Source organism: Perissodus microlepis, chromosome 20, assembly GCF_051167445.1.
Source record: "Perissodus microlepis isolate ML-2025 ecotype Zambia chromosome 20, ASM5116744v1, whole genome shotgun sequence".
NCBI lineage: Eukaryota > Metazoa > Chordata > Actinopteri > Cichliformes > Cichlidae > Perissodus > Perissodus microlepis.
In genome coordinates, this window is record NC_140480.1 from 25,052,297 (window position 1) to 25,077,299 (window position 25,003).

Consider the following 25,003-nt stretch of genomic DNA (forward strand, 5'->3'; position numbering starts at 1 on the left):
GTGACCCTAAGGCTTTAATACAAATCAGGAAACTGCTTTTTCATTGCAGGTAAAGCAGTTTTCACACATGAACATTTCAGCAACAACACAGTCACGCTCGTCATTCAATCCCTCTTTAGAATGAGGAGACTGTGCAGGAAGCACCCTCACTTAAACCAGAATATTTCCAGAAGTGAGAACTGTCAGGACATGAACTTTCTCCTGTTGAATGCTGCATTTGAGAAAGGAAACTGGACATTATTCCAACATTTTCCAGACTTCATGTGTGTGTGGAAACAGTTCACGTTGCAAATGAAGCGCAGTGAAATCATCACAGGTCTGCATGCTGATAAAACAAGTTTGCGTTCATATATGTGCACAGCTTATATTCACATTCACATATTGTGTCAGCCCAAATGTACACTGTTCCCAGCACCTGACACATTCAGATATTTGTTTGACAAGAATATCCAATGAGAAGTGTTTTTCGAACTGCAAAAAAGAAAAACAAAATCACATCACAGTCCATCAGCAGAGTAAACTGAAGCCTTGACAAAGAAGAGTGTTTCTCATGGGCATTAATACCCGTTTTATGTTTCACATATAATCAACATCCTGGTTTTGAGAAACGTGGACAATCCGCTTGACGTACTTCAGCAGAAACTTGAACAGTGTGGCATGTCAAAACCTTTTCTGAACATCTTGTGGCTGAGAAAGAAATCAAGACAACTGCACAAAGATGATCAGACATTACTGCATGATCATGTACACAGGAAAATAGGGGAAAAAAATAGGTTACTCATGTTTCCTATAAAGACTAATTTGGACAGCTCTGATATGAAACTGACTGAAACGGTCCTTTTAGTGTTTAAGACATTAACTACAGTCATGGTAAAAAGACATTACAGCCCCTGTCAGTTGTATGGTTTTTTTTGAGTTATGGTCAGATGTTAACGTAACACTCATTGTGAGCATGAATGATTTCTTCCAACTGTTCTTTTTCAGGGTGGAATGACTATACAGCACAAATCTTTAATGACTTTAAAATCCAAAAACTGGATTCATGAGTTGAAGTTATTTTGGATTATTTCTAATCCACACAGGGTCAAATATACTGCTTAATGTACTACAGTGTCTTGACTTGATAAGGCCTATTAACTTCTCCTTAGTGATCATGATTGGGCATTGATATACAGTCTATTTGACAGCACTCATTGAACTGACCAATACTCCAAAGTCCAAAGAGCCCAGTGAAGATGTAAGAAGGAGAAATACAGATTTACAGAAATTGGGAAGGTATCTTGGAGCCATTTCTAAAGAACTGCAGTTTCTAAGATCATAAGTTCAAACTGTACACAAATACAGGTTATTTGGATGTGTCACCACTTTGCAAAGTTCAGGAAGAAGATCCAAACTGTCACATTTAAATAAAGGGAAATTAGTTAGGATGATCAGGAAGAATGCAGGAACCACCAAGATTCAAGTTTGCCATGAACTGGAAACTGCTGGAACACCAGTGTTAAGTTGTGGACTTTGGATCATTGTAACATCTTCATTCTTTTCTGTTTTTTTCAGTTTTGTGACCTGACATTTAGCCGTCAGACTGACGGCCTTACACTTGAATCAGAACACTTTGGTATACAGAGGAGTTTATGGTCGACTCAATGACTGCAGGATGCCCAGATCCTCTGACTACAAAACTAACAAATCATCACCCCTACATTATCCAGCTTAAAAGCTAGTATGAGGTTTGTGCTGGTATGCTGTGTTTGGTTTTTTGCCAAACACAGCTCTTTGCTTTTGGACCGAATATCTCCATTTTGCTGTTGTGCTCAAAGGACATTTGTGGGTTGTTCAGATTAAATTTTGCAAACTGAAGTTGTGCCGACAAGGTCTTTTTAGAGAGAAGAGGCTTTCTCCTAGAAACCTTTCCAAGACATTTTCTGTCATTTTCTAATTGTACTGTCTAACTGAGGCCTGTAGAGTCTTGGCACTGTGTTAACACACCTGAATGCTTCACACCTGCAAACTGTCTAAACATCTGCTTTTACAAAAGGTGGTCAAACTTGCTGATCATCAGTTAATTAAGTGCACTTAGCAGCACTTGGCTGCTATTTACCCCCTTAATTCCTATGGCTGCAGAGAGGCTCTACTTAGTTTTTCCACACACAGCTTTTGGATTTTTTGTTTAGTTTTTTTATATAACGTCCTTTCACTAGCTGGAACCACATCACATTTAGGTTTTACAGCATTTCAAGTAGATAATGGCAGATGGTGTGAATATGAATTGAGACTGTGGTTTGGGGAAGGCCTCAGATGGGACTGGCAGCAGGGCAGATGCCAAGGTAAAAATGAGGAGGGCATGAACTGAAAAAGAGAGGAAGGCTGGGAGACAAAATCAAGAACAAACAGTTTGTAGTGTAGGGGTGGGGGTCATATAAAGACAGAACTAGAAGGGGTGTGTATAGAGGTGTGGTCCTACTCCAGAAATTATCTACAAGATATTAAAACCTTATAATTTAAAGAGGATGTCCCTTCTTTTTGCCATGACTATGAATCATATCCTGTCAAGGTAGAATAATTATTAAAGCAGCTTTAGGCATATTTACAGTCATTTCAGTAGAAGCATAAACCTATTATTATGATTAAATTACTCACTAATAAGGCAGATGATACAACATCTCACCATGTTAAAAATAAATAAGCACTTTAGATATTTACATCTCATTTATCTATCGGAAGCTGAGCATAAAAAAAGCATTAAAGTTTCAACGCAGTCCAAATCACAAAATAAATCAATGTAATTTTTCTCCACACAAGCCTGACATTGCTTGTTTGTATAGTGCTTTTCTGATACAAACCTTCTGTCTGCAACGAGATACAGCTTTTCACAGTCTATGAGACGATGCTCACGTAACATTTCTACCACATTTAAGTTGAACTAATTCATTCATCACTGCTCTCAGTCTCACTTCTCTTTCATTCCTCTCAGCTACATAATAAAAAAAGACTAATTTTCATTGCAAGCTCTCATGATCCCTAGTACATTTAAACAATGCTCTTCAGCGTATCAAATGCGGCTTTCTGCTCATCTGTGTTGCTCAGTGAGTCATCGTACACACGCTGGTACTCTTGCAGGAGCGAAACAACAACTCCATGGCCAAACTGCATGGCTTCATCTAGAGGTGTATTCCCCCATCTAACAGGTAACAGAGCACAAAATGGACATAAATGTTTTTTTAAAGTTAGTGTTATCGCTTTCAAATGAAGGAGAGGACAATTGAAATTCCTACCTGTCCTTCATGTGAGGATTCACTTTACATATCTCGGTTAGAAAGATTATAGCTTCCACTTGACCTGAAAAGAGAGGAAAAAAAAAATGCAGCAAGCCCAACGTCAGAGCCCAAAGAACAGAAGACTAAACATGCTGTAGTCAATTTAGACTTCTTTGAATGTTGAAGCCAGGATTTTCCAACAATGAAAGAAATAATAATGAAAAGTGTCACCTTCTGCAGCAGCGATGTGGAGCACTGTGCGAGAGTCGTAGTCCCTCTGCTCCATGTTCACAGCCGAAAGGGCAAACCTGGGGGGATAACAAGGACACGGGATGGGAGATAAGACGCACACGAAAAGGTTATTGTAACTCCAGTGAAGGACAACTGTCAGAAACCATGGTATGTGAGAAACAGTTACATGAGGAAATCACATTTATATGGCAGCTAACATGCTCTTTAATGTTTTTTCCCTTTCTTTATGGAGAATTAGGTAAGAAGACTGATACCGCCTCATAAAGGTCTGTTAAAGCCAGCAGACAAGCTAGCTGGACATAAAGACTGTTAACATACAGTATGTTAAAATGTATTTATTTAGTATGACAACATGAAAACTTAGCACAAAAAGTGATTATTTCTTTGTTGTAACAATGTGACACTGTTGTTTCCTTTTAAATGGTGCCACATTATAAGGAAAATGCATTTGCATTGACGCCCTAAAAATCTGCTCATGTAAGAATGCATCATACAACAGTTTTATGTATTTCTGGTAAAAACTAAAAAATGATTATATCCAGGTTTTACTTACCTTCTTAGAGCAGAGACGTCACCATTGTATGCTGCGAACATCAGGTTTACCACTGACTTGTTCTAATGGATCAAACAACAAACACTGTGAGAGTGGTCGTATCTGCTTTGTTTTGGATGCTCATACTAAACATGGCCAAAGTATTGCATATTAAGGCAATCTGTATAATGTTAAAGCTCAGCCTTCAGATTGCTCTAGAATCTTAGTTTCAGATGCATTTTGTCTCCTTTAGGCTCAAAGAAAGGGAGTCCTTAATTATGTCATCTCAAACACAGATGGTTGAGAACAGTCAAGATCATGCAACTCATCAAAAGTGTACAAGGTCGCAACAATAATGGAGACAGGAGAAAAACTCGGGCAGCTAAATACTTAAACCGGTCCATTGTAGGTGATGCGAAGCGATACAGAAAGAGTGTGATTACGCAAATACCACATCCTATGTGTGGTATAAAGTGTTTACACAAATTAGTATTTCATGCAGTGAGTTGTAGTTAGAAACCTCACAGCTTTAACAGTGTTAAACGAGTACATTCTAAACACCTTTAACCTCCTAAGACCCGAACTCTTCCACGGCATGCATTTTTAATTTCTCTTTGATATTTGGGCTGATTGTTTTTACGTTCATCAGGTCCCAAAGAATTGCCAGATTTTTCTTTACCTAATCTTTGTTTCTAAGAAAAATGAGATCCACATATGAGGATATTCATATAAAATTTCGATAGAACAGTAGCAGTATTGTCCTCGTAAGTGGATATCAGGCCCTTGTAGAGCAAAATTGAGTATTTTGGTCTAAATAACCCAAAATGTGATGTCCACATATGTGGATGCCAGGTCCTAGGAGGCTAAACAATCAAACCTTTAAACAATCACAGATCTTGCTGTCTAAACCTTCTGTTTTTGAGAGCAGCCAATCAGAAGAAAGCTTGTTTAAAGAGACGGGTAAGGGAGATAAATCTGTTTGTTTAACGGAGTGGATAAATAAGGACTATTTATCCTTATCCTTGTAACCTTGGACTCTATTTGAGACCAAGGTTACAAATATGAACCTTGATAATGAGCATAACAGGGCTCCAGTATATTGTTAGTAATTCAGGGTGTTTTCCTACTTCTCTGACATCATCACCAAAAACAGTCATAATGCTCGGGTCTTATTTTCTACAGTTGACAGGCTAACAAACCCTCCTGTGTCAGTGGCAGCTGAACTTCATTCGACCATGGCCTGCAATGACTTTGCCAAATTCTTCACAGACAAAATCCAAAAGATTAGACAAGCAATTGGTACATCAACAGCATATTCAGGATATTTACTGTGTCCACTGAAAAACTGTTTAAACACCATCAAACAGTTTCACCCTATTAACAGCAAAGACCTGGAGGACATCTTAGGTCAACTGAACTCCTCCTCTTGCCGTTTAGATGTCCTGCCAACAAGTTTTTTCAAAAAGGTCTCAAAGACTTTGGAGTCAGACCTGAATAACTGCTATGATGCCTTCCAGTCAGGTTTTAGACAGAACCACAGCACTGAAACCGCTCTGACCAAAGTGTTTAATGACATATGTCTGAATACAGACAGTGGAAAAATGTCAGTCTTAGTTTTGCTGGATCTCAGTGCAGCATTTGATACACTTGACCACAACATATTACTCAAACGACTGGAGAACTGGGCAGGTCTCTCAGGAACTGTACTAAACTGGTTCAAAACATACTTAGAAAACAGGAAATACTTTGTATCAATAGGTAACTTCACATCTGAGCAGACAAGTATCACATGTGGAGTTCCCCAAGGTTCCATCTTGGGACCCCCTCTGTTTAACATTTACATGCTCCCACTGGCACAGATTATAAAGAACAACAAAATAAACTATCATAGCTATGCAGATGACACAAATATATATCACAATGTCACCAGGAGACCGAGGCCCTGTACAGGCTCTTGGTAAATGCATTGAGGAAATTAATGACTGGTTGTGCCGCAATTTTCTCCAGCTAAACAAAAACAAATCTGAAGTAACAGTCTTTGGTGCCAAAGAAAAACGATTACAGGTCACCAGAGAACTTACACCTAAAAACCACAAACCAGGCGAGAAATTTGGGTGTAGTGATGGATGCAGACCTAAACTTAGAAAAACACATTAAGACAATAACAAAATCAGCTTATTATCACCTCAAGAATATTTCAAGGATAAAAGATCTGATGTCTCAACAGGACCTGGAAAAACTAGTCCATGCATTCATCTTTAGTAGGCTTGATTACTGTAACAGCATCTTTACAGGTCTACCTAAAAAAATCAGTCAGACATCTACAGCTCATTCAGAACTCTGCTGCTCGAGTCCTCACTAAGACCAAAAAAGTGGACCACATCAGTCCAGCTCTGAGGTCTTTACACTGGCTGCCTGTCCGTCAGAGGATAGACTTTAAAGTTCTGATGCTGGTCTATAAAGCTCTGAATGGTTTAGGACCAAAATACATCAGTGACCTCCTGACCCAGATCCCTCAGGTCATCTGGATCCGGTTTTTTATCAGTTCCCAGAGTCAGAACCAGACACGGAGAAGCTGCATTCAGCTTTTATGCTCCATATATCTGGAACAAACTCCCAGAAAGCCTCAGATCAGCTGAAACGCTCAGTTTATTTAAATCCAGGTTGAAGACTCACCTATTCTCAGCTGCATTTGAATAAAGCACCAAATCCACACTTTTAAGCTTAAATTTCAAAATTTATATTTTAACTACTGATTTTATGTACTGTTCTGATTTTATCTACTGTTTTTTTTAATCAATTTTAAATCGTGCTTTTTATTGTTTTTGTTTTTTAATGTCTCTGTAAAGCACTTTGAATCACCTTGTTGTTGAATTGTGCTATATAAATAAACTTGCCTTGCCTTCTGCTGTTTAGACTGCTTACATTGAACTCTGGTTCTCTCTCTCTCCCTCTCTCTTCGGTGCAGTTTGTTTGTGCAGATGTGAACATGGTGCAGACCAAAACAACTAAGAAGTTGGCGACTGACTGCTTCCAAATGTGTGATGATGTGTGATGCTTTATTTATATTTGGTCAGATAACCACTTTTGTCAGCTCTTTCCTGTATTTACTTTTGTTGCGCCTTCCACAGATACATTAGGCTAATATAAGAGGACTGAAAGTCCATATTTGGCTTGTTCGCTGTGAGTTTTGTGAAGTAACCAAATGGGAAAGTTTACAAACTCGTCCTCTGACTCAGACCAGAGGAAGCAAACTATCGGTGTGAAAACGCCCTTAGTTAGTCAGTCACCTGAAAAGAAAGCACTGGCTACACTTGTTGCACTAAACTCACTGGATCATCATCGTCATCTAATCGTCTTCTTGGGTCGTGTTTCTTAGTGAAATGCCTCAGGTTGTCGTAATTGTGGAAGTTAAAGTAAGACACGAGATCCTGATGAATCAACAAATAAAAGACATTAATTAATATGACATACATAACATGTGGTGTATTTGATCGTTAACTTTTTATCATAAAAAACACAAAGAAGACATGAACATTTAGCTTCTGTTACAAAATGTAAATATTTAAGACTTAAAAAAAACTGTCATTATGTTTAAGAAGCATACCTGACAGAAGTGAATGCCACGAACACTGTTTCCAAGACGATCTAATGGTGGGGACCAACACATCATACCCATGACATTGGGGACCACCAGCAGTACAGCACCTGAAACGCCAGATTTAGCCGGCAAGCCCACCTAGACAAGGACAACCAACAAAACATCTGAAATCTCGATGCAAACATCTCATGATTAGTACTCTATGATTTAAAAAAAAAAAAAAATCTATTTTCTTCCTCCAGTACAGGGACTCACATGGAAGGCAAACTGTCCAGAAAAGTCATACATGCCGCACGAATGCATGAGACTTAGGGTGTTGCGCACTGCCTCGGCACTCAGCACGCGGTCGCCTGTGATTGGACAAATACCACCATTTGCCAGCGTGGCAGCCATGACGCTTCCTGACTCGCAGGTTACCTCTATGGAGCACAGCTGGAGTTTAAGAAAAAAAAAAAGATTAAATACTCACAGAATTGGACTATATTGTTCTTACTGTATTATTCTTACATTACAGATTTTTTTTGCAACGTGGAAACTTGTGAGGGAAATATTTTGCTCTATAGTAGTTTTAGTGTTTAACCCTTCACTTTCTTGATCAGCTGGTCGCCAATTATGTCAGTTTCTTGATGCAGAAAAGATTGTGTGTAAAGACTGCTAAGAGATGAGTCCGTAAACTATAACAGAAAAAGATCAACTAGCTAAATCATGTAAATTTCAGGTGTTAATTCTGGTCGCCATGATTGACTTTTCATGGTGCACATAAAAATTTGATCTTATTATAACCAATCTACTGACACTAAGAGATGAGGTTGTTTTATTTTATTTTTTAGCTAAATGCTAATGTTTCGCTGATGCTTAGGAGGTACAGTTAGATCCGTCATTTGTTGGTTAAAAACGCAATTTCTGTAGTTTTGCCTCTGTGTACACCACAGTGGATTTTAAACCAAACTCCAGCTTTAATTCAAGGCTTTTTACAAGAATCTTGCAATAACTCTTTAGTAAATACCTTTTTTTTTTTTTTTTTTTTTTTTATACATAGGCTCAGATTTTCAATAGCTTAAAAGCAATTGAACAATTCACTGACAAGTTTCAGGGTCGGGTGAGGTATGTTTCCCTGTTATTTCAGGACAAATGAAAAGTTTGAGAAAAGTGTTGAATGGGTATTTCATGGCTTTTTACTGTTATTTTAAATATGAGAGCTGCAGACTTGTCAAGTGAGGGAGGCCATCATTTGGCTGAAAAAGCAAAATTAACCTATCTCAGAGATGGCAAAAACTTTAGAAGTGGCCAAATAAAAAATCTGACAGAAGGAAGGACGAAAGAAGGAACTAGCTTAATCGTTTCTGACAATTAAGGACCTTGAAATGTACTTTATAGGTTTTTTTGTTCACTACAGACTTCTTGGCTTTAAATATATTATCTGCCCCTGCTGGTAATGCAACTTCTGCATGCATGCCCATTTCATGTTTCGGAGAGGCAAAGCATGACATTGACAACTAACCGAATTATAGAAAAGCAGCTTAACAATATCTAACCAGGAGAAAAACATTTTGCAGGAGGTAGGAATATCATAATCAAGGTCTATAACCAAGAGACACTCAAGAACAGGAAGGCTAAACTTTGCTAAAAAACAAACAAACAAAAAAAAACAAAACAAGCCTGCAAAATTCTGCAAAAGCGTAGAGGGCTATGCTCTGATTCAGCCAAATGCTGCAAAACAGCATGACAGCACTACATACAGCAAATCGATAATGACCCCCAAAAATGCTACATAATCAAGCAAAATGTTTCTTAACGTAAAGAAATGGGATAATCTTCAGTAGCCAAGTCAATCATCTCAACGCTACAGAGCATGCTTTGATAAAAATGTCTGTAGTACCTTAACAGTTAATGGAAAAGAGTTGTAAAACCCCTTGAAGAAAAGCTGGAAGCATGTACTTCAATCACATATTGATTGTTTGATTTAAAATTCACTGTGATGTGATGAACAGAGGCAGTGAACTGTAGCAGAGTGTAGATTTGCCCTAGAAAAAGAAGTTTCACTGTCCAGCAAATTATCGACCTATAATAATCATGAGGTTTCTAATTACACTGCTTACTTAGCTAAACATTAATATTAAAGCTGAGGTTAGTGGGAGTGATACTTATTTAAATACTTGCAAAGTGTCAGAGATTATTGGACAATTGGAAACTTGAACAAGGGGTAAAAAGATTCATTATGTGGACATCATGACTGGTGCCCCCATCCAGTTGAGTTTAATCTGGATCAAACTGTTGGACCAACTGACAGGGAGCCGCTCTGCTAGCATACACATGCTAAAATATTGATTCCAACAACTTTAAAGGACAATCTCACCTGAAAGTAAAAGTCAAGAGCTGCAATCATATCTGCATTTTCAGGAAAGCACTGCAAGGAATAACATTAGAGTCAGCATATACTATTCAATTAAATTTAAAACCTGAATTCAATAACCCCTGAAGTACTTAATATTGTATGCAAAACACCAAAAATAATAAACACACCTTTTTCTCTTTGAGGTAATACCCAATGGCAAAATTCCTGTCACCAGTCTCCCTCTCTGACTGGAAACTGCAGGCACACAGCGATATGAAAACCATCATTCAGGGCACAAAATGACAATAGTTTTTACATTTCTTGCAGCAGGCCACTCACGTTGCATTGCTGAAGCCCACATACTCTGTACCAGCCATGCTTTTCAAGAACTCCATCACCTGCAGTAACATCACTTTTAGAGACCATTGAGCAGGAAGAACAAATACCAAAAAGGGACTAGATATAAAAATTTCTAAAAATAAAACATTTACTTACATAGTCAAACCTCTCAGCCTTATTTGAATGAGGCTGTAAGAAGAGAAGAGGGAAAATAACTTTCTATTGCCAGCTCAATAGAGTCAGTAAGTCCCTACAGATGGCAGTGTTTGAGTGCTTTGACACTGAAGCATACTTTTGATCTTGGGTGTGTGTCAATATCTGACGTGCACATGGTGTGTTTGAGCGTGTCAGCCCACGTGGCAATGTGCTCGCTGTGGCGTGAGGGCTGCTTATGGTTGTGCTTGAATTTCATGGACCAGCAGATGATCATTACCGTGTTGTAGAGGCACCAAAAGGGGATGGCGCTACATTCATATTTAATGGTCTTACCTAGAAAGGTTAAGGATGATAGCAGACATCACTGAGTTCAAGGAAAGACCTGAGAACTAAATCTCATGACCACTAAAAGAGTAGGCTCTATGTCTTTCAAGGGAATTTATCTCTGGTGTGCTACCTAATATGAAAAATAATTTTTGACCAAAACATACAAATGTTTCATATGTTAAACTTTGATATGTAAACCTTTGCAATATTTATGCAGTCCCAAATGTGCACAAATATTGCATCTTCTATATACTTTGTAGTTTTAGCCTTTAATTTCCTTTTCTGTGTCTAAAATAAATGCTTTTTAAGTATATAATCTCCTCAGTGTAAATATAAACTATAAGCAGATACACTGAATAAACTATGTTGACACAAGTATTGCCCCCTCTAAACACAAGGAGCTGTGAGGCTGGCTAACACACCTTCAGTTCTGGGGACCACAATTGGCCACAAGCATGCACACGCCCTGTTGTCAGCCCCAGACCGATTCCCCTCCCTTGCAGCTGCACTTGGCCCACATATGATAAGAGTCAGCTGTCAGACTTCAAAAACCAACACAAGCAAAGCCTCCACGACCATATATGACTGTATGTTTTGGAGTAAAGGCAAAGATCACAGATAAGTCACTATGGGGGGGATATAATATCAGCCAATAGATAAGGATGTCATGGCTGTTGCTGACGTTATCCATCAGGAGGGAGTTTGTTCAGTAAACTTCAACCTATTTGGTAGAAAAGTGTTGCTTTCTAGAACTTTGCATTGTAAATAACATTACATCACCAATAGTTTGACCTTTAAGAAATTAGCAATCTGTGGCTTTCAGCTGTGTATTTCTTTAGCGCTTCATACCCATGAAAAAAGCAATTTTCTAAACTAGCTCACAACATTTAGTTCACAATTATCTTTATATTGAATATTCTACCGTCCAAAGTACCACTAAAGGGATTTGCTTGCTTAGGTCACACACAGATTGCAAACTGTGGCACAATCAGGTTTCATAATGACTGCAAATTTTATAAGATTGCAAACCATACAGGACTCGTCCCTACTCATGCACTGGCTACAGGAATAAAAAGAGAGTTTGTACATTTTTTGAAAGAGAGTTATTTTTTTGGCAACTTCAAGCTCGTGTTGAGCCGGCAGCTAAAACCCAAATGAAACCATACATGATAGAAAACATATGTTGTAAAACCTATTTCACTCCTGCTTTGTACAGACTTTTAAACAAGTGATTACCCCTTTGAACTGTGAATCTCTGGAGAGGCTACAGAACACTATGCTGCACTGTACTAATTCAAGGGAAAACATTTAATAAAGACTGGGTTTAAAAATGGAAAGCCTATTTTTGGTCATGTCCAGCTGCCTCCTAAGAGACTCCTCTGTTTTGCCCCAACAACCTCATTTAATGACCGACAACTACGTAAAGTTATTTTATGTGCATATTCTTAAACACAGACATGTGCATTCAGTAAGCATCTATTATCACATCAATGTATTCAGGGCTTAGATTTTACCTTAATTAAAGAACTGATGACAATAGCTCCAGCATTCACCATGGGGTTGTGTGGTTTATCTGCACAAGAAATGAGAGCATGTTATCACTGATTTGCCTCTAACCACAAGAATAATAAACTGAGACTGCTGAGACTGGAGAATAAATTTCATCTTGGGGGCTTAGGATGCAGCGACGGCTAATGAACTGAAGACATGCAGTAAAATCCAATTTGCTTTAGAGATGAGCAGGTACTTTAATTGTAACCCAGCTGGCAGGAAAATTTCATACAACATTTGTAAATGTTATACCTACAAGCTCTAATGATGTTTCCGATTGGATGTTCAAGGAATATTTCTAGGTTAGAAGTTTAATGCATTTCTGACTGCAATATACATAATAAATATAATGCTTTGAAAATGTTCATTTATAATATTACATGGAAACATTAAAAATGCAAATATTCTCTGCATTCAGAGAATATTTCCAGGATGTTTCTGGCATTCCTTTAATGTGATGGGAAAAAAAGATAATCAAAATAAAAACAAAAAAAATACACAACCTGTGTGGGTTGTCTCTGGGTACTCTGTTGGGACATTAGGTTAACTGTCGTTCTTAACTGGAAATAGGTGGGAATAACCATCAAACCCTCTAACTGCAGCTAAATACACAGATAACTGTTTGTTTTCAATTCTGAAATTGCGTAGTAATGTTGTTCCCATCCACATAATGTCCTCACAGAGACCACACACGTGCTGATCGCTGGGTCGGACAGAACAATATGTGCAGCAGTGTCTGGACATTTGAAAAATGGAGGGACAGATAGTTTTGTAAACTCTGACTCATATGTTATTACCGCAGAGAGCATAAATGGGGTTCTTTACGCAAATCACTTGCCTTCCTCATTTAGTGACAGTTTGTTGAACTTGAGACCACTTGGCTCTTTGCCCACAAACTGGTGAACGTGCTCACTGCCAAACTCGTGCACAGCGATGGCGTATTCCAGAGGCTTCACACATGACTGCAGACAGAAGGGAACCTTGGTGTCACCCACAGAGTGTCTGCATGACATGAGGATGTAATGGAGAAAAAAATAAAATAAAATAAAAAATAAAATAAAAATGGAGGCGTGTTAGTGAGGCAGTACACACGGTGGAGGTTTAGAGAATGGAAAGACGTAGAACAAGTGGAACTGATACTGCACCTCTGTCCGTCGATTGTGCACAGAGATACACCCCACAGGTCAGGGCTGAACTTAGCCAGCTGTGGAATGTAGTCAGCCACCTGCATAAAGACAAGAAACATATGAGGGAGCTTAAAAAAAATGATGACGCACACGCTAAAATCAATACGCGTGTTGGTCTGGCACTTACCTGTCCTCCCTCCTGCCGATGCGCACTGTCGTACATCGTATCAATTTGGTGGACAAACTTTTCAAAGTCCGGGATGATAAATTTTTTTCTGAAAGCCTTAGTCAGCAGCATGATGTTGTTGCCCACACACCTACGAAAGGACACAATTACAGTGAGGTCAAGAAACCCTTAAAAGGGCACGCTTTAATTAGTAAGTTTTTATATACCTAACTGTCACTGAAGCTACTTTGTAGCAAAAACACTGGCCATAAAACCACCCTTCAATAGGAGGAGCCAAATAAAAGCCGTTCAGTGAGTAAATCCAGGTACCGATCAGTGTTTTTATGGCAGACATTATGACCCTTTACAGTTTAAAAGACATTATATATATTAATGCAAAGATGGTTCTGTGCCAGGGAGCCGTGTCAATGTGACAGAAATGCAGCATGTACAATCCCCACAACTGAACCAGACAAATGGATTTAATAAATTGTATTATTCACACCTGTGTGATAAAACAGGACTTTTATCCCATGTAATAAAGTGTAATGGAGACTGAGATGTTTTCATAAACAAATAAAATCCCTTTGCCTCTGCTGTGTTAAGTTACAGCAGAAATTGTGGGAAATATTGGCTTACTTGGATTATTAATATCAGTGATGTGAGACAGGCAAGCAACTACACCTCAGCTTCACACAAGACAACAGAAAACGCTGAACAGCAAACACCAATCATAAACAATTAACAATTACAGTGCCTCTTGGGTACAAGAGTCGAGACAGAGCTACGTGATTAAAGTACTAAGTTAAATTTAATGAAATTTGGTGGAGAGGTGGAGCTTTGTGAGGTTTTTGATGACTGTGGTCTTGGTCTAGGATATTGTCTCAGAGTGACTCTCAGGACGATTAATCAAACAAAGAGCTGTACAGCTAGCAGGTCCTCTAATGGAGCCATATAATACTGTGCAAAGGTATTGAGCTTTCACTCATGTCTTGGCATTTTGCTTAAAAAAAAGAAAAAAAGGGAAAACTATGTGCAGGATTTTACTGAAACTTGCAAACAAATCAATGTACAGCATGTAAGGCAAAAAACAGAGTTTCTGCAATTCTAAATAAGCTTGAAAGCCAATATTTGAGATCAGCACCTTGCATGTATTAAGCAGTAGCTGGAATGCAGGAAGCTGGTGAGGAACTTTGTGGAGAGGTCTGGAAGAAATCACCTCCTTTTCAATGTCAGCAAGGCAAATTGTAGACTGCACTATTTTTTATTCTTAACCTGTTACTGTAAGACAACAACTTCCCTTGTAAGGATCAATAAAGTAGCTATCGGTCTATTCTTTAACATAGCCTGAACTCTCTAAGGCAAGCTTTTACTTTAACTTCTTTAAGTAGTCTTCAGAATTTTCATTTTTGTCTTCACATTTCCCTTTCTTAAGAAAGTTTTCTTCACAGCAGCTTCAGTGAACAGCAGATGGATCAACTGAAGGTCCAGAGCCATCCATCCATGTCCAGTATCAGGTCTTTGTTGGATTTCTCTCCCATTTCTTAAGGACATGAATTTCAGATACTGTTCATCTTTTGCAGATAGTTTTTCATGCCTGCTACTTCTTCTTTTCTACTCCATATTTCCAGTTCACTTAATTTTTTTAAGAGCACACTATGCACTGTACATGCTTACATTTTCTACAAAAAGTCTTTGGGAATCACCTTGTTGGTGCAAAAACACTATCTTAGGCCATTTTTCAAGGATTAATCTAAAGAAATACGAAAAAACGATTAACTTTTGCTGCTAGTAACAGTAAAATCTTTATTTATTATGGGTTGTTATGTGTAGACTCAACACTAGTTCATTACTTGAGCCTTGCATGATTCATAAGTCAAATGGCAAAGAAACAATTCCTCTGAAAAAGGTTAACGATTGGACTGACTCAAGACTTTTGCACAGTACTGTATAAACTGAATGGCTTATACATCAGAATGGCCGATTGCACCTTTAAGCTAAAAGTTATATTAAGTAGTTTACTCTGAGTTATATGTAGCTCTAATTGTATTACTACATAACCGTTTTTGAGAATTAGTCAAAACACGCCTCTGTAATATGAGCGTCCAAGCTTAGACCCTTAAAAACCTGAACCATGAAATAAAGCATTCATTGAACCTTAAATAACATTAATTTGCATATATTTTAATTCATCAAATGAGTATAATATTTGTTACATTTGGCTTTTTTGCAATTTTGTTTTATTGCAGAAAAGGAAAACTCATTGATGATGTAAAAGTCTCAAAAACTCAAAATATGATACACTTGGCTTTACAAGATTAACCTTTGGCTTTTTTTCAAAGAAAAGGAGTCCAGACATTTTCTTTAGCTTCTTTGATCCAAGCGGAAAATTCTGAAGTTATTGAGAAAGGTGGTGCCTGAAAAATGGTTTATATAACTAAAACATCAATCAATAATTGAAATCTTCAACAACACGCAGGCTTCAAAGTAACCTGTTTCAGGCCAACTGACATTTAGCTAAAGGGGTAAACAAACCTGCCCATACCAACTCATCCAGTAGTTATTATAGACTTCCATTGCTGTGTGTGTTAACTGCTCAGCAATGCAGTATGCTCTCAAGGAAAGGTATGCACATTCTGTCACAGCTCTGAACTAAAATATCTGGGCCCAGAGGCCTCACTAATCCAAGACGATGCTAACGTGAGGTTTGGGACACCAGGAAAAGAGAGTGGAGAGAGCTTCCATTATTCATACGGGTCATCTCTTTAAAAAAATAAAAGCTAGCTCTCTCTGTTTCTAGTAGCATATTTATAGTATGCTCTTGAGTGTTCTTCAGGAACAGATGACCTCACAAATTTTAGAAAACAAGCACAGAAAATCGGAAACGACCAATTAATTTTAACAGAGATAGTCAGACTATTTAACCCTGTGCTGTTCCAGGCCAAAGGAAGAGAGCGAGTGAATTACAGAAGTCTGCTATGAAATGATATGTCTGGTCAGCAGCCTGCATAGCACTTACGGATCTGTTGGGCCTGCTAATGTAATTGCCACAGTCTGGAGCCAAACCAGAATGATGCCCTTTCATTAACAGCCCCAGAGACCCCCTGTCTTCCAGCACACTCCACTGCTTTGGCTGGCATGCATGCACGTGAATTTTGTTAGCTGCAGCTGTCGGCCATAAAACGCCCGTCTCTGTCAGGCCCTTGGACTCAAATAGCACTGATCACAGATCACTAACAAACACTCATGTGAAAACTCAACCAAGCTTCATCATTTTCCTCCCATTTACTCAATCTTTATTTGAAAGATTATAATTAAATATATTTCACTCAAGGTCTTCTGACTAGTTTTCAAGTATTGAGCAACTGTGTCCCCAAACTAAATCAGTTTGGCGATTGTTGCGCAAGAGTTGGCAGCTCATCTTGTAATCAGAAGGTTGCCAGTTCGAGCCCCAGCTTGGACAGTTTCGGTCGTTGTGTCCTTGGGCAAGACACTTCACCTACCGCCTACTGGTGACGGCCAGAGGGGCCGATGGCAGCCTCGCTTCTGTCAGTCTGCCCCAGGGCAGCTGTGGCTACAACTGTAGCTTGCCACCAGTGAGTGAATGAATAGTGGAATTGTAAAGTGCTTCGAGGGTCTCGAAAAGCACTATATAAATGCAATCCATTATTATTACATCACCATACACAATGTTTTTCACCTTCTGAAAAGTTTCTTATCCATCATGACTATCCCAATGGAGTCACGGGTGGATTGTCGCATCTGATGGACACAATCGCGTAGCCGAGGGTCAGATGTTAACAAGCCTGTTTTTCTTAAAGCCTGCAGAGAAGGGAAATAAGAAGCACAAGGGAGAAAAGAAGGGAGTGACCTACTGACATACTCTTTCACACACTGAAAAAGCTTTTTATGTAAGAATATTAAACATGTGTCAAGGACATGTACAGTGAAAGAGCTGCAAAGCTTCAGGCGTTGCCACAAGGGAGAAAGGCAGAAATACAGGCATAGACCAGATCACTGGAATCCCTCTCGCAAGTCACAGTGACAGCCACTGTATGTACCATGTGGGTCTATTTTGGGGACACCATGTGTACAACCCTCCTGACCAGTGAGACACCTTTTGACTGGTAAGTGATTCTGTAAGCAAGCACGCGGCTCCAAACATGCTCTTGTAGGAAGTGCTGAAATTAGACTGTTGTAGTGTTCCTGAGTCTATTTTAGAGTCGAGCCCTTCAGTTGACTGTTTGAGGGTTGGGTTTGTGAGCACAACAGACAGAACTCATTTAAACTGAAACGCAGCAAACCCTAAACACTTTTTGATTTTTGATATAAAGAGTTTTTATAAATATATGTTAGCGAAAGGCAACCGCTTTTAAATGAAGCAGATTGTTTTTTTTAACAGCAACATGACGTTCAGTTGTGCATTTAACAGCTTGTTGAAAATTTTAAAAAAAGAAGAAGAAAAAATTGGGTCAGTGGAAAACGCACTTATAATTAATTTTTACAAGCTGTTCATCATCACACACAATTATCTCCTTTTCATTCACAAATGATGGCCCAGTGTATCCTTTGCTAAAGAAGGAAGTAAAGGAAGAACCAAAGTAGCTTTTTTAGTATTTAGAAATTTCAAACATCTCTAATTATGGCCGCCATGCATATACTTCTGGGTCACTTTACTCACTTAGAAACCTTTCTAAGCAAATGTAACTATTTGACTGCACTCAAAGTCCTGACTCTGCCTTTTTTAGATCACCTGCTTTAGGTTTCCAGTGTTTTATGACACCCTGAGGGTCAATGTGTTTTGCAGTTGTTATTTCCATCACAGGGACACCGAGTACCACTTTCCCGTTCCATCTCCGCTCCAGTAACCTCTACAAACACACCAAGTAATTTGTGCTGTCACCTCTGTTGACACACGTCTCTCCTTCTTAATGTACGTTCTGTTTTAAAAAGACTGAGTCGTCATAGACACCGCAGTCACCAGCTGTCTGTATAACATGTCCCATCACAGGGGAAAAGAGAAAAAGACTCCGAGTTTATGTTCTATGTTCTAAGTCTACGTTCTACTTCTCAGTAACCTGAGCTCTTGTGAGACTTTTAAGATATGAAAAGGTTCATATCTGTTCATAGAAGCATGACTTTTTTGAATGTGTGAGCTCAGTGGGACCTCATGTATCTGACAGGAACCTCATAATGCTCCTAAGATTAATTAAGGAAATAGTAGATGCTGGTTCCTAAATTAAATTCCTTTAATCTACTAATATTATTAAATCTACCAGTACAACATCTCAACTGTAAAGTCCTGTTGTAATTAAAGGCAAAATAATAATTAAAAATTAATGTGAACAATTAATATTGCTCTCTGATTCTAATTACTTTGGTCCTTAGTGCCACAGCTACTATATATAGTCCTATTGCATAAGAAAGTCCCTAGACACTTTTTAAACCGGACTCCTCAGTCAGGTGGAGATGCTCTGGATTCCTGTTGTGGGATAACATGGCACTGCCAAGGGTGATTTGGTTAAAGTCAACGGTGTAGTCGAGTGTGTTTGTGTATGTTCACATGGGCCATGAAAAGCCAAAACAGTGCTCAGTGTGACAGAGGAAGTGTAAATGTGCTGCTGACGTACAGAGATGAACTGGGAGAGAGGGATCATCTCTTTGCCATCAGTGATGGTGTAGAAAAGCAGGTCCTCCATGCTGGACATCAACCTGCTTCTATAAAAACAAAAAACACACACGCAATCAAAACACGCAATCAAAACCTGATGTTTAAATGTGGACAAGCTTCAATGTCAGAACTTGAGCAATGAGTCAAAGTTTATGTCAATATAAAGCTAGTGTAAATACTGGCATTTTTCCAGCGATCTACTTTGATCCTAACATAAACTTTGTTTTAGAGAAGGCTTAACTACATGTATATTTAAAAAAAAATAAAAAATCACTGCACTTTTAATGTGTCTGTGTTTAGGTAATTAGCAGAATAAAGAAGGAAATTAACTGCTTTAAGTCTGGCAAGTAATTTGGTGCCAATTAAATAAAAAATGCTGTTATATCAAATAATATGAATTCACTGCCTCAACTATGCCATATTTCTCAATTGCGTAACTTTTATCACTAGCAAATACTTATTATTTAATCTACAAATTACTTTTTTGTATAAATTCGGACATAAAGTGTAAGCATTTATATAATCTGACACAGAGATTCTTGTTTTGTTTGACCAGCAGCCCAAATTAGAGATATTTAGTTACTCTCTATACATTACTTACTTAAATCACTGAAGGTAAGTGAAAAGCATCAAATCAACATATTTAAAAATTTGAAACAGTGAAAATGTGACCAGCATAAAGAGGAAAAAGGGGACCAGGCAATACTCCTTTGCCAATAAAGGAGTGATGGCCTGCTAATTAAACACAATATGAGTTATGGTAGCCTAGCTTTATATGTATTTTTTTTACATTTGTTTTTGTTTTTTTAAATGTATTGGTTTGCTCATTTCAGTTTAGCTTTTATTGTTTAAAAATGTATAATTTTAGTTTAGGACACGGGTCATGTCAAATAGGAACCCCAGTCTCAGTTAGCCTGCATTAAAGCCTCCTGATGTAACCACAAAATAGCCTTCAGTGTAGTTTTGTGGGAAGCAGCTGTTATATTGTTTCTTGACCTGGCACACTGCCGTATTGTTAGTATTACAACTGTTTTGTCAAAGTTTGCTTTCCATGCATGTGTTTAATTGCTTTTATTAACCTCTGGACAAAAGCAAACCAACATTTTTTTCAGCTATTAGCAAACATTAGCTGCCTGCAAGCTGCAGTTTTACATCTTACAGACTTCATTGGTGAATCTTCCCAGCTTTACATAAAAGGTAAGAATATTTATCACAAAATAAGAAACTTTTCTGACAAATTTTACTTTCGTTAGTGTGGCCACCTGTTACTACAAGCTTGAATAATGCGGGGAACTTAAGCAGCTAATGCTAGTAGAATTATTACTCTTATTGTGAGAGTACTGTAGTAAAAATAAAAGTACTGAATGATTTTTTGACTAATTAATGATGACAGTCTTCTGTGACCTACTTGGTGTGTCCTTGGTCCACATCAGGGCCCTGCTGGTGATAATAGGCTCTGTGGGTGTGGGGTGATGCTGCTGCCCAGCAGGGGAGAAGAACAGGTTGCTGAGTCCTGGACAAAACCATGCTGTCAGCTCCAACTCTAGCAGAGATCCCTGCATTTTTAAATAGCTGCAGGATTCCCGGGTTAGCTGTCCTCAGACTTTTCAGGCAATGCATTGTGATAAGTAGGGCTCAGCGTTTAATAATTCAAAGTAGTTTTTTTTCTTTCCTCCAGTAGCTGATCTTGAGAGATATCTGTGACCTGCGCTCCCTGGTCCTCGGAGCTTTAATAGCAGCAGCTGTCTTACAGACGGGATCAAGTAGAGGCTGTTGCTCCGGGGCGGGGCTGTGACACCGGCAGCATGGTGGGGTCAACAACCAGCACCTACCGACATGAAACTGATGTAATTTCGGCCAAAGTTAAATCACTTTCATTTAAGCAAAAGAAAAAAAGAGAAAAGGTTATATTCTCTATACTGTTCAGGGATTTATATTTTCCCCCTCTAGTGACCACCCAAAAATATTTATAAATTGAGATTAAATGGAGTTAAAACCTGGAATGAGCTCATAAACAAGCTTTGCTTTCATTTTTAGGCATATATATATATAACTTAAAGAAAACAATCAAAAATGGTTTGTTTCTTACTGCATGAATAACACATCCAATATCCAATGCCCAATATTGAATTCACATTTCATAATCCAAAATGCTGCAGCAAGAGTACTGACAGGGACTAGAAAGAGAGAGCATATTTCTCCTGTTTTGGCTTCCCTTCATTGGCTTCCTGTTAAGTCCAGAATTGAATTCAAAATCCTGCTCCTCACATACAAGGTCTTAAATAATCAGGCCCCATCTTATCTTAATGACCTTGTAGTACCATATCACCCTATTAGAGCACTTCGCTCTCGCTCTGCAGGCCTACTTGTTGTTCCTAGAGTATTTAAAAGTAGAATGGGAGGCAGAGCCTTCAGTTTTCAGGCCCCTCTTCTGTGGAACCAGCTTCCAGTTTGGATTCGGGAGACAGACACTATCTCTACTTTTAAGATTAGGCTTAAAACTTTCCTTTTTGCTAAAGCATATAGTTAGGGCTGGACCAGGTGACCCTGAATCCTCCCTTAGTTATGCTGCAATAGACGTAGGCTGCCGGGGGATTCCCATGATGCATTGAGTTTTTCCTTTCCAGTCACCTTTCTCACTCACTATGTATTAATAGACCTCTCTGCATTGAATCATATCTGTTATTAACCTCTGTCTCTCTTCCACAGCATGTCTTTTATCCTGTCTTCCTTCTCTCACCCCAACCGGTCGCAGCAGATGGCCGCCCCTCCCTGAGCCTGGTTCTGCCGGAGGTTTCTTCCTGTTAAAAGGGAGTTTTTCCTTCCCACTGTCGCCAAAGTGCTTGCTCATAGGGGGTCATATGATTGTTGGGTTTTTCTCTGTATCTATGAAGCGCCTTGAGGCGACTTTTGTTGTGATTTGGCGCTATATAAATAAAATTGAATTGAATTGAATTGAATTGAATATTTGATTGTTTATTCAAAATCTTACATATATTTCTCCTATTAAACTGTTATTTTTGTTTTTATTATTACTAATAATAATGTTGGTGATGATAGTGTTTAACAACAACAACAATAATAACAGTGTTTTCCACATTTTATATGAAGAATGTAGGCAATGTTTCATTATAAATGCATGACATTTAAATATGGACTGATGTAAATGACCAACTGTGTTGTGTTTGTCTGTTACATACTTCCTGTAAGGTTGCAGTCAGGTTGTCGCTACGGTATTTTCTAGTGTTGTGACATAGTGACACCACCTGGTGAGTTTCCCACGCTCATGGACTGAAATCTTACGGTCCTGTCCGCTAGGTGGCGTACTCACTCCAGGACCTTTTGCTCAGGTCAGTTTCCCCTCTCTAACTCTCTAGTTTTACTGAGTACACATCACAGTGAGATCTTTCCTCTCCAGAGGGTTTCTCAGCACGTTTCCTGGTGCTTCAAAGACACTTTAAAAAGATCCTTTCTTATTTTTTGAGTTTTGGACTTGGCTTCCTGTCTTTGATCTCAGCTGCTATGTGAGATGTTCACTGAAGAGTATCACCAAAACCTTTACTCCTTAGTAAAACTATTTCTCATCGTAGTGGAGGATTCTTCTGAATTGCAGACATCACATGAAAATATGTATATTTTCTATTTTTATCTATTCATATTTATCTATTTATTATTAAGGCAATCAAATCATTGAAATACAGTCTTTCTCACGCTTTCAAACTGTGCAGTAACACTTTAATTGTAGACTAAAGGGACAAGATATTATCTTTATTACCAAATAAACAAGGCCTTGCTAGGAATGGCCTTCTCCTTCGCATTTCCAGCCATATCAGTTCTCCAAAGAAGTATATGCTAACCCATGGTCCCTCTATGCTACCTCTGCTGGTTGTAGCTTCTCTGTTTTCAGCAGAAAATGTTTTCCATTCCTGGGCCAATGAATGCCACCTTTGTCCCTTCATCCTCCGTGTTGTGTGAGAAAACCCCCCTCACTGCACTCACCAAGCCTGCACAAACTTAACCTCTTTCCCCCTCCACCTCACACAGGAAAAGAAACATACCGGCTCTGGAGCTTTGATTCCATCTTAGTAATCTGGAGGTCTGGCTAAAGCCTTGGAATAGAGGCCACTTTGGACAGACATTTTTAAGTACCTTAGGGAGGAAAAAAGGGTGAAATGTGATTTGAGCAATTGTTAGGATACTCTGGATCAAAACAACAAATATAGAATAAAGGCTGCTATATAAGAACATAGAAAGAGCTAGAGAAAGATGTTGGTTATAGCTGTTTCGTCAAAGTGAATTGTGTAGAGGTAGTTCATACAAAAAAGTGTGTTAATTAACAGGGTAGGAGATATCTATTAGTTCAAGGCTAATTTAAAGCCCTGGGAAACATTACTTATCCTCATTTTCAGCCTGTCCTCACCACATTACCAATTACACTGCCATTTTCACTGGATTGGGGCATGCTTATTTTCCTGAATCACTCAAAACCTTCCAAGCCCTGAAACACATTTTACTCATGCTACCACACACCACTCTTGTTCGGATATTACCCCAGAAACAAAGGACGTAAAACGCCTTAATTTAATCCATTTCCAGTTTCTGTTAAACTCAAAGCCTCCTACACCGCCTGCATGGTAATAATATGATATTAGGAAGAGGTATTAAATAGGTATAGCACATTAGAAACTATTGAAACCTTGTAGAGATTTAATGCATCGTTTAATGCATCTCTCAAATGAAAGGATAAGGGCCATTATCCCTGTGCCACCCAGGGTGTAAGGAATTCCATCTCTTCTCTAAATTGAGTCTTACCCACACAGCGACACACACACACACACACACACATAGAGGGCATAAAACTGAATTATAATACATTCATTTCCTGGAGACTTATCCTAACCATCCAATCCAGTATCATAGGATGTCTTGTCATATCTGTTGTCTGTCTGTCATAATATTGCCCCCAACGTGGCAGCAGTAACACCCCGGGATGTTGTAGTGAGCAGTTGTTTCTTAATGTTGCATATTTTAATATGGTTTCACTATATTTAAAAATAAGAGATAATCAGTTTTTTAATATTAAAAAGATATCTAAGTTGAATCAGTTTTTTTTCCTTTCATTGTAATATTCTTTCTCTCTGTGGTGACCAAAATCAATCGCAGTCTTTGGTCTGGTCAAAAAATTACCAGCTTATGTTTAACTGAGGCTTGATCAGATTTATCTGGTGGCTATAATCAAAACTGACTATCCTTTTAATTTGAAATTCCTTTTTTGTGTTTCTCTGGGGTTTGTGTCCTTATCAAGCTACGCTGTTGGAATAGTAATGCAAAGTGAGGATTTTATTTAATTCAGCCTCCTGTTAGCTTATTGGCCGCATCACATTAAGAAGAGATTACTAAAAGTCCAGTATGGGTAGGATGTTTGATTACAGCATTATTCAATCAGACTTGAACAAATCAGAGCCTGTCTTTTAAATCTGTAACTATAACTGTTCACCTTGAGCTCTAACCTTTAATAATAATAAGCATACTTTTTGACAAAGCTTATTATGACACTGTACCCTCCCTGATGTACTGACCGTTTCTTCTTCACTTACATATTTTCACTCACTGTTATTATTAAACTCTGGCTCTTTTCCACAGTCTACCTTTGTCCTGTCTTCCTCTCCTCACCCTCAAGTTGTGGCTGATG

At 38.5% G+C, this 25,003-nt stretch overlaps 1 protein-coding gene across 1 annotated transcript; it reads right to left on the reverse strand.

The window, feature by feature from the left end:
- Positions 1-55: 55 nt before the first annotated feature.
- On the reverse strand, positions 56-21,097 carry gls2a (glutaminase 2a (liver, mitochondrial)). Its single transcript, XM_084916980.1, has 18 exons — positions 20,720-21,097; positions 19,271-19,358; positions 17,341-17,462; positions 13,662-13,791; positions 13,493-13,572; positions 13,186-13,349; positions 12,311-12,369; positions 10,470-10,502; positions 10,314-10,372; positions 10,163-10,229; positions 9,996-10,046; positions 7,895-8,071; positions 7,646-7,777; positions 7,371-7,469; positions 4,060-4,121; positions 3,486-3,562; positions 3,273-3,336; positions 56-3,178 (listed from the first exon to the last, which is right to left on the reverse strand). The coding sequence occupies exons 1-18, from the start codon at positions 20,929-20,931 to the stop codon at positions 3,028-3,030; spliced, it is 1,827 nt and encodes a 608-aa protein (XP_084773106.1). The 5' UTR covers positions 20,932-21,097; the 3' UTR covers positions 56-3,027.
- Between the last annotated feature and the right edge of the window lie 3,906 nt (positions 21,098-25,003).

Coding starts and splice junctions, on each gene's coding strand:
- gls2a (XM_084916980.1), bottom strand. CDS start 20,931: ATGCATTGCCTGAAAAGTCTGAGGACAGCTAACCCGGGAATCCTGCAG. Junction 19,359..20,719: donor GTGGACCAAGGACACACCAA/GTAGGTCACAGA, acceptor TTGTTTTTATAG/AAGCAGGTTGATGTCCAGCA. Junction 7,778..7,894: donor CTGGACAGTTTGCCTTCCAT/GTGAGTCCCTGT, acceptor GTCCTTGTCTAG/GTGGGCTTGCCGGCTAAATC.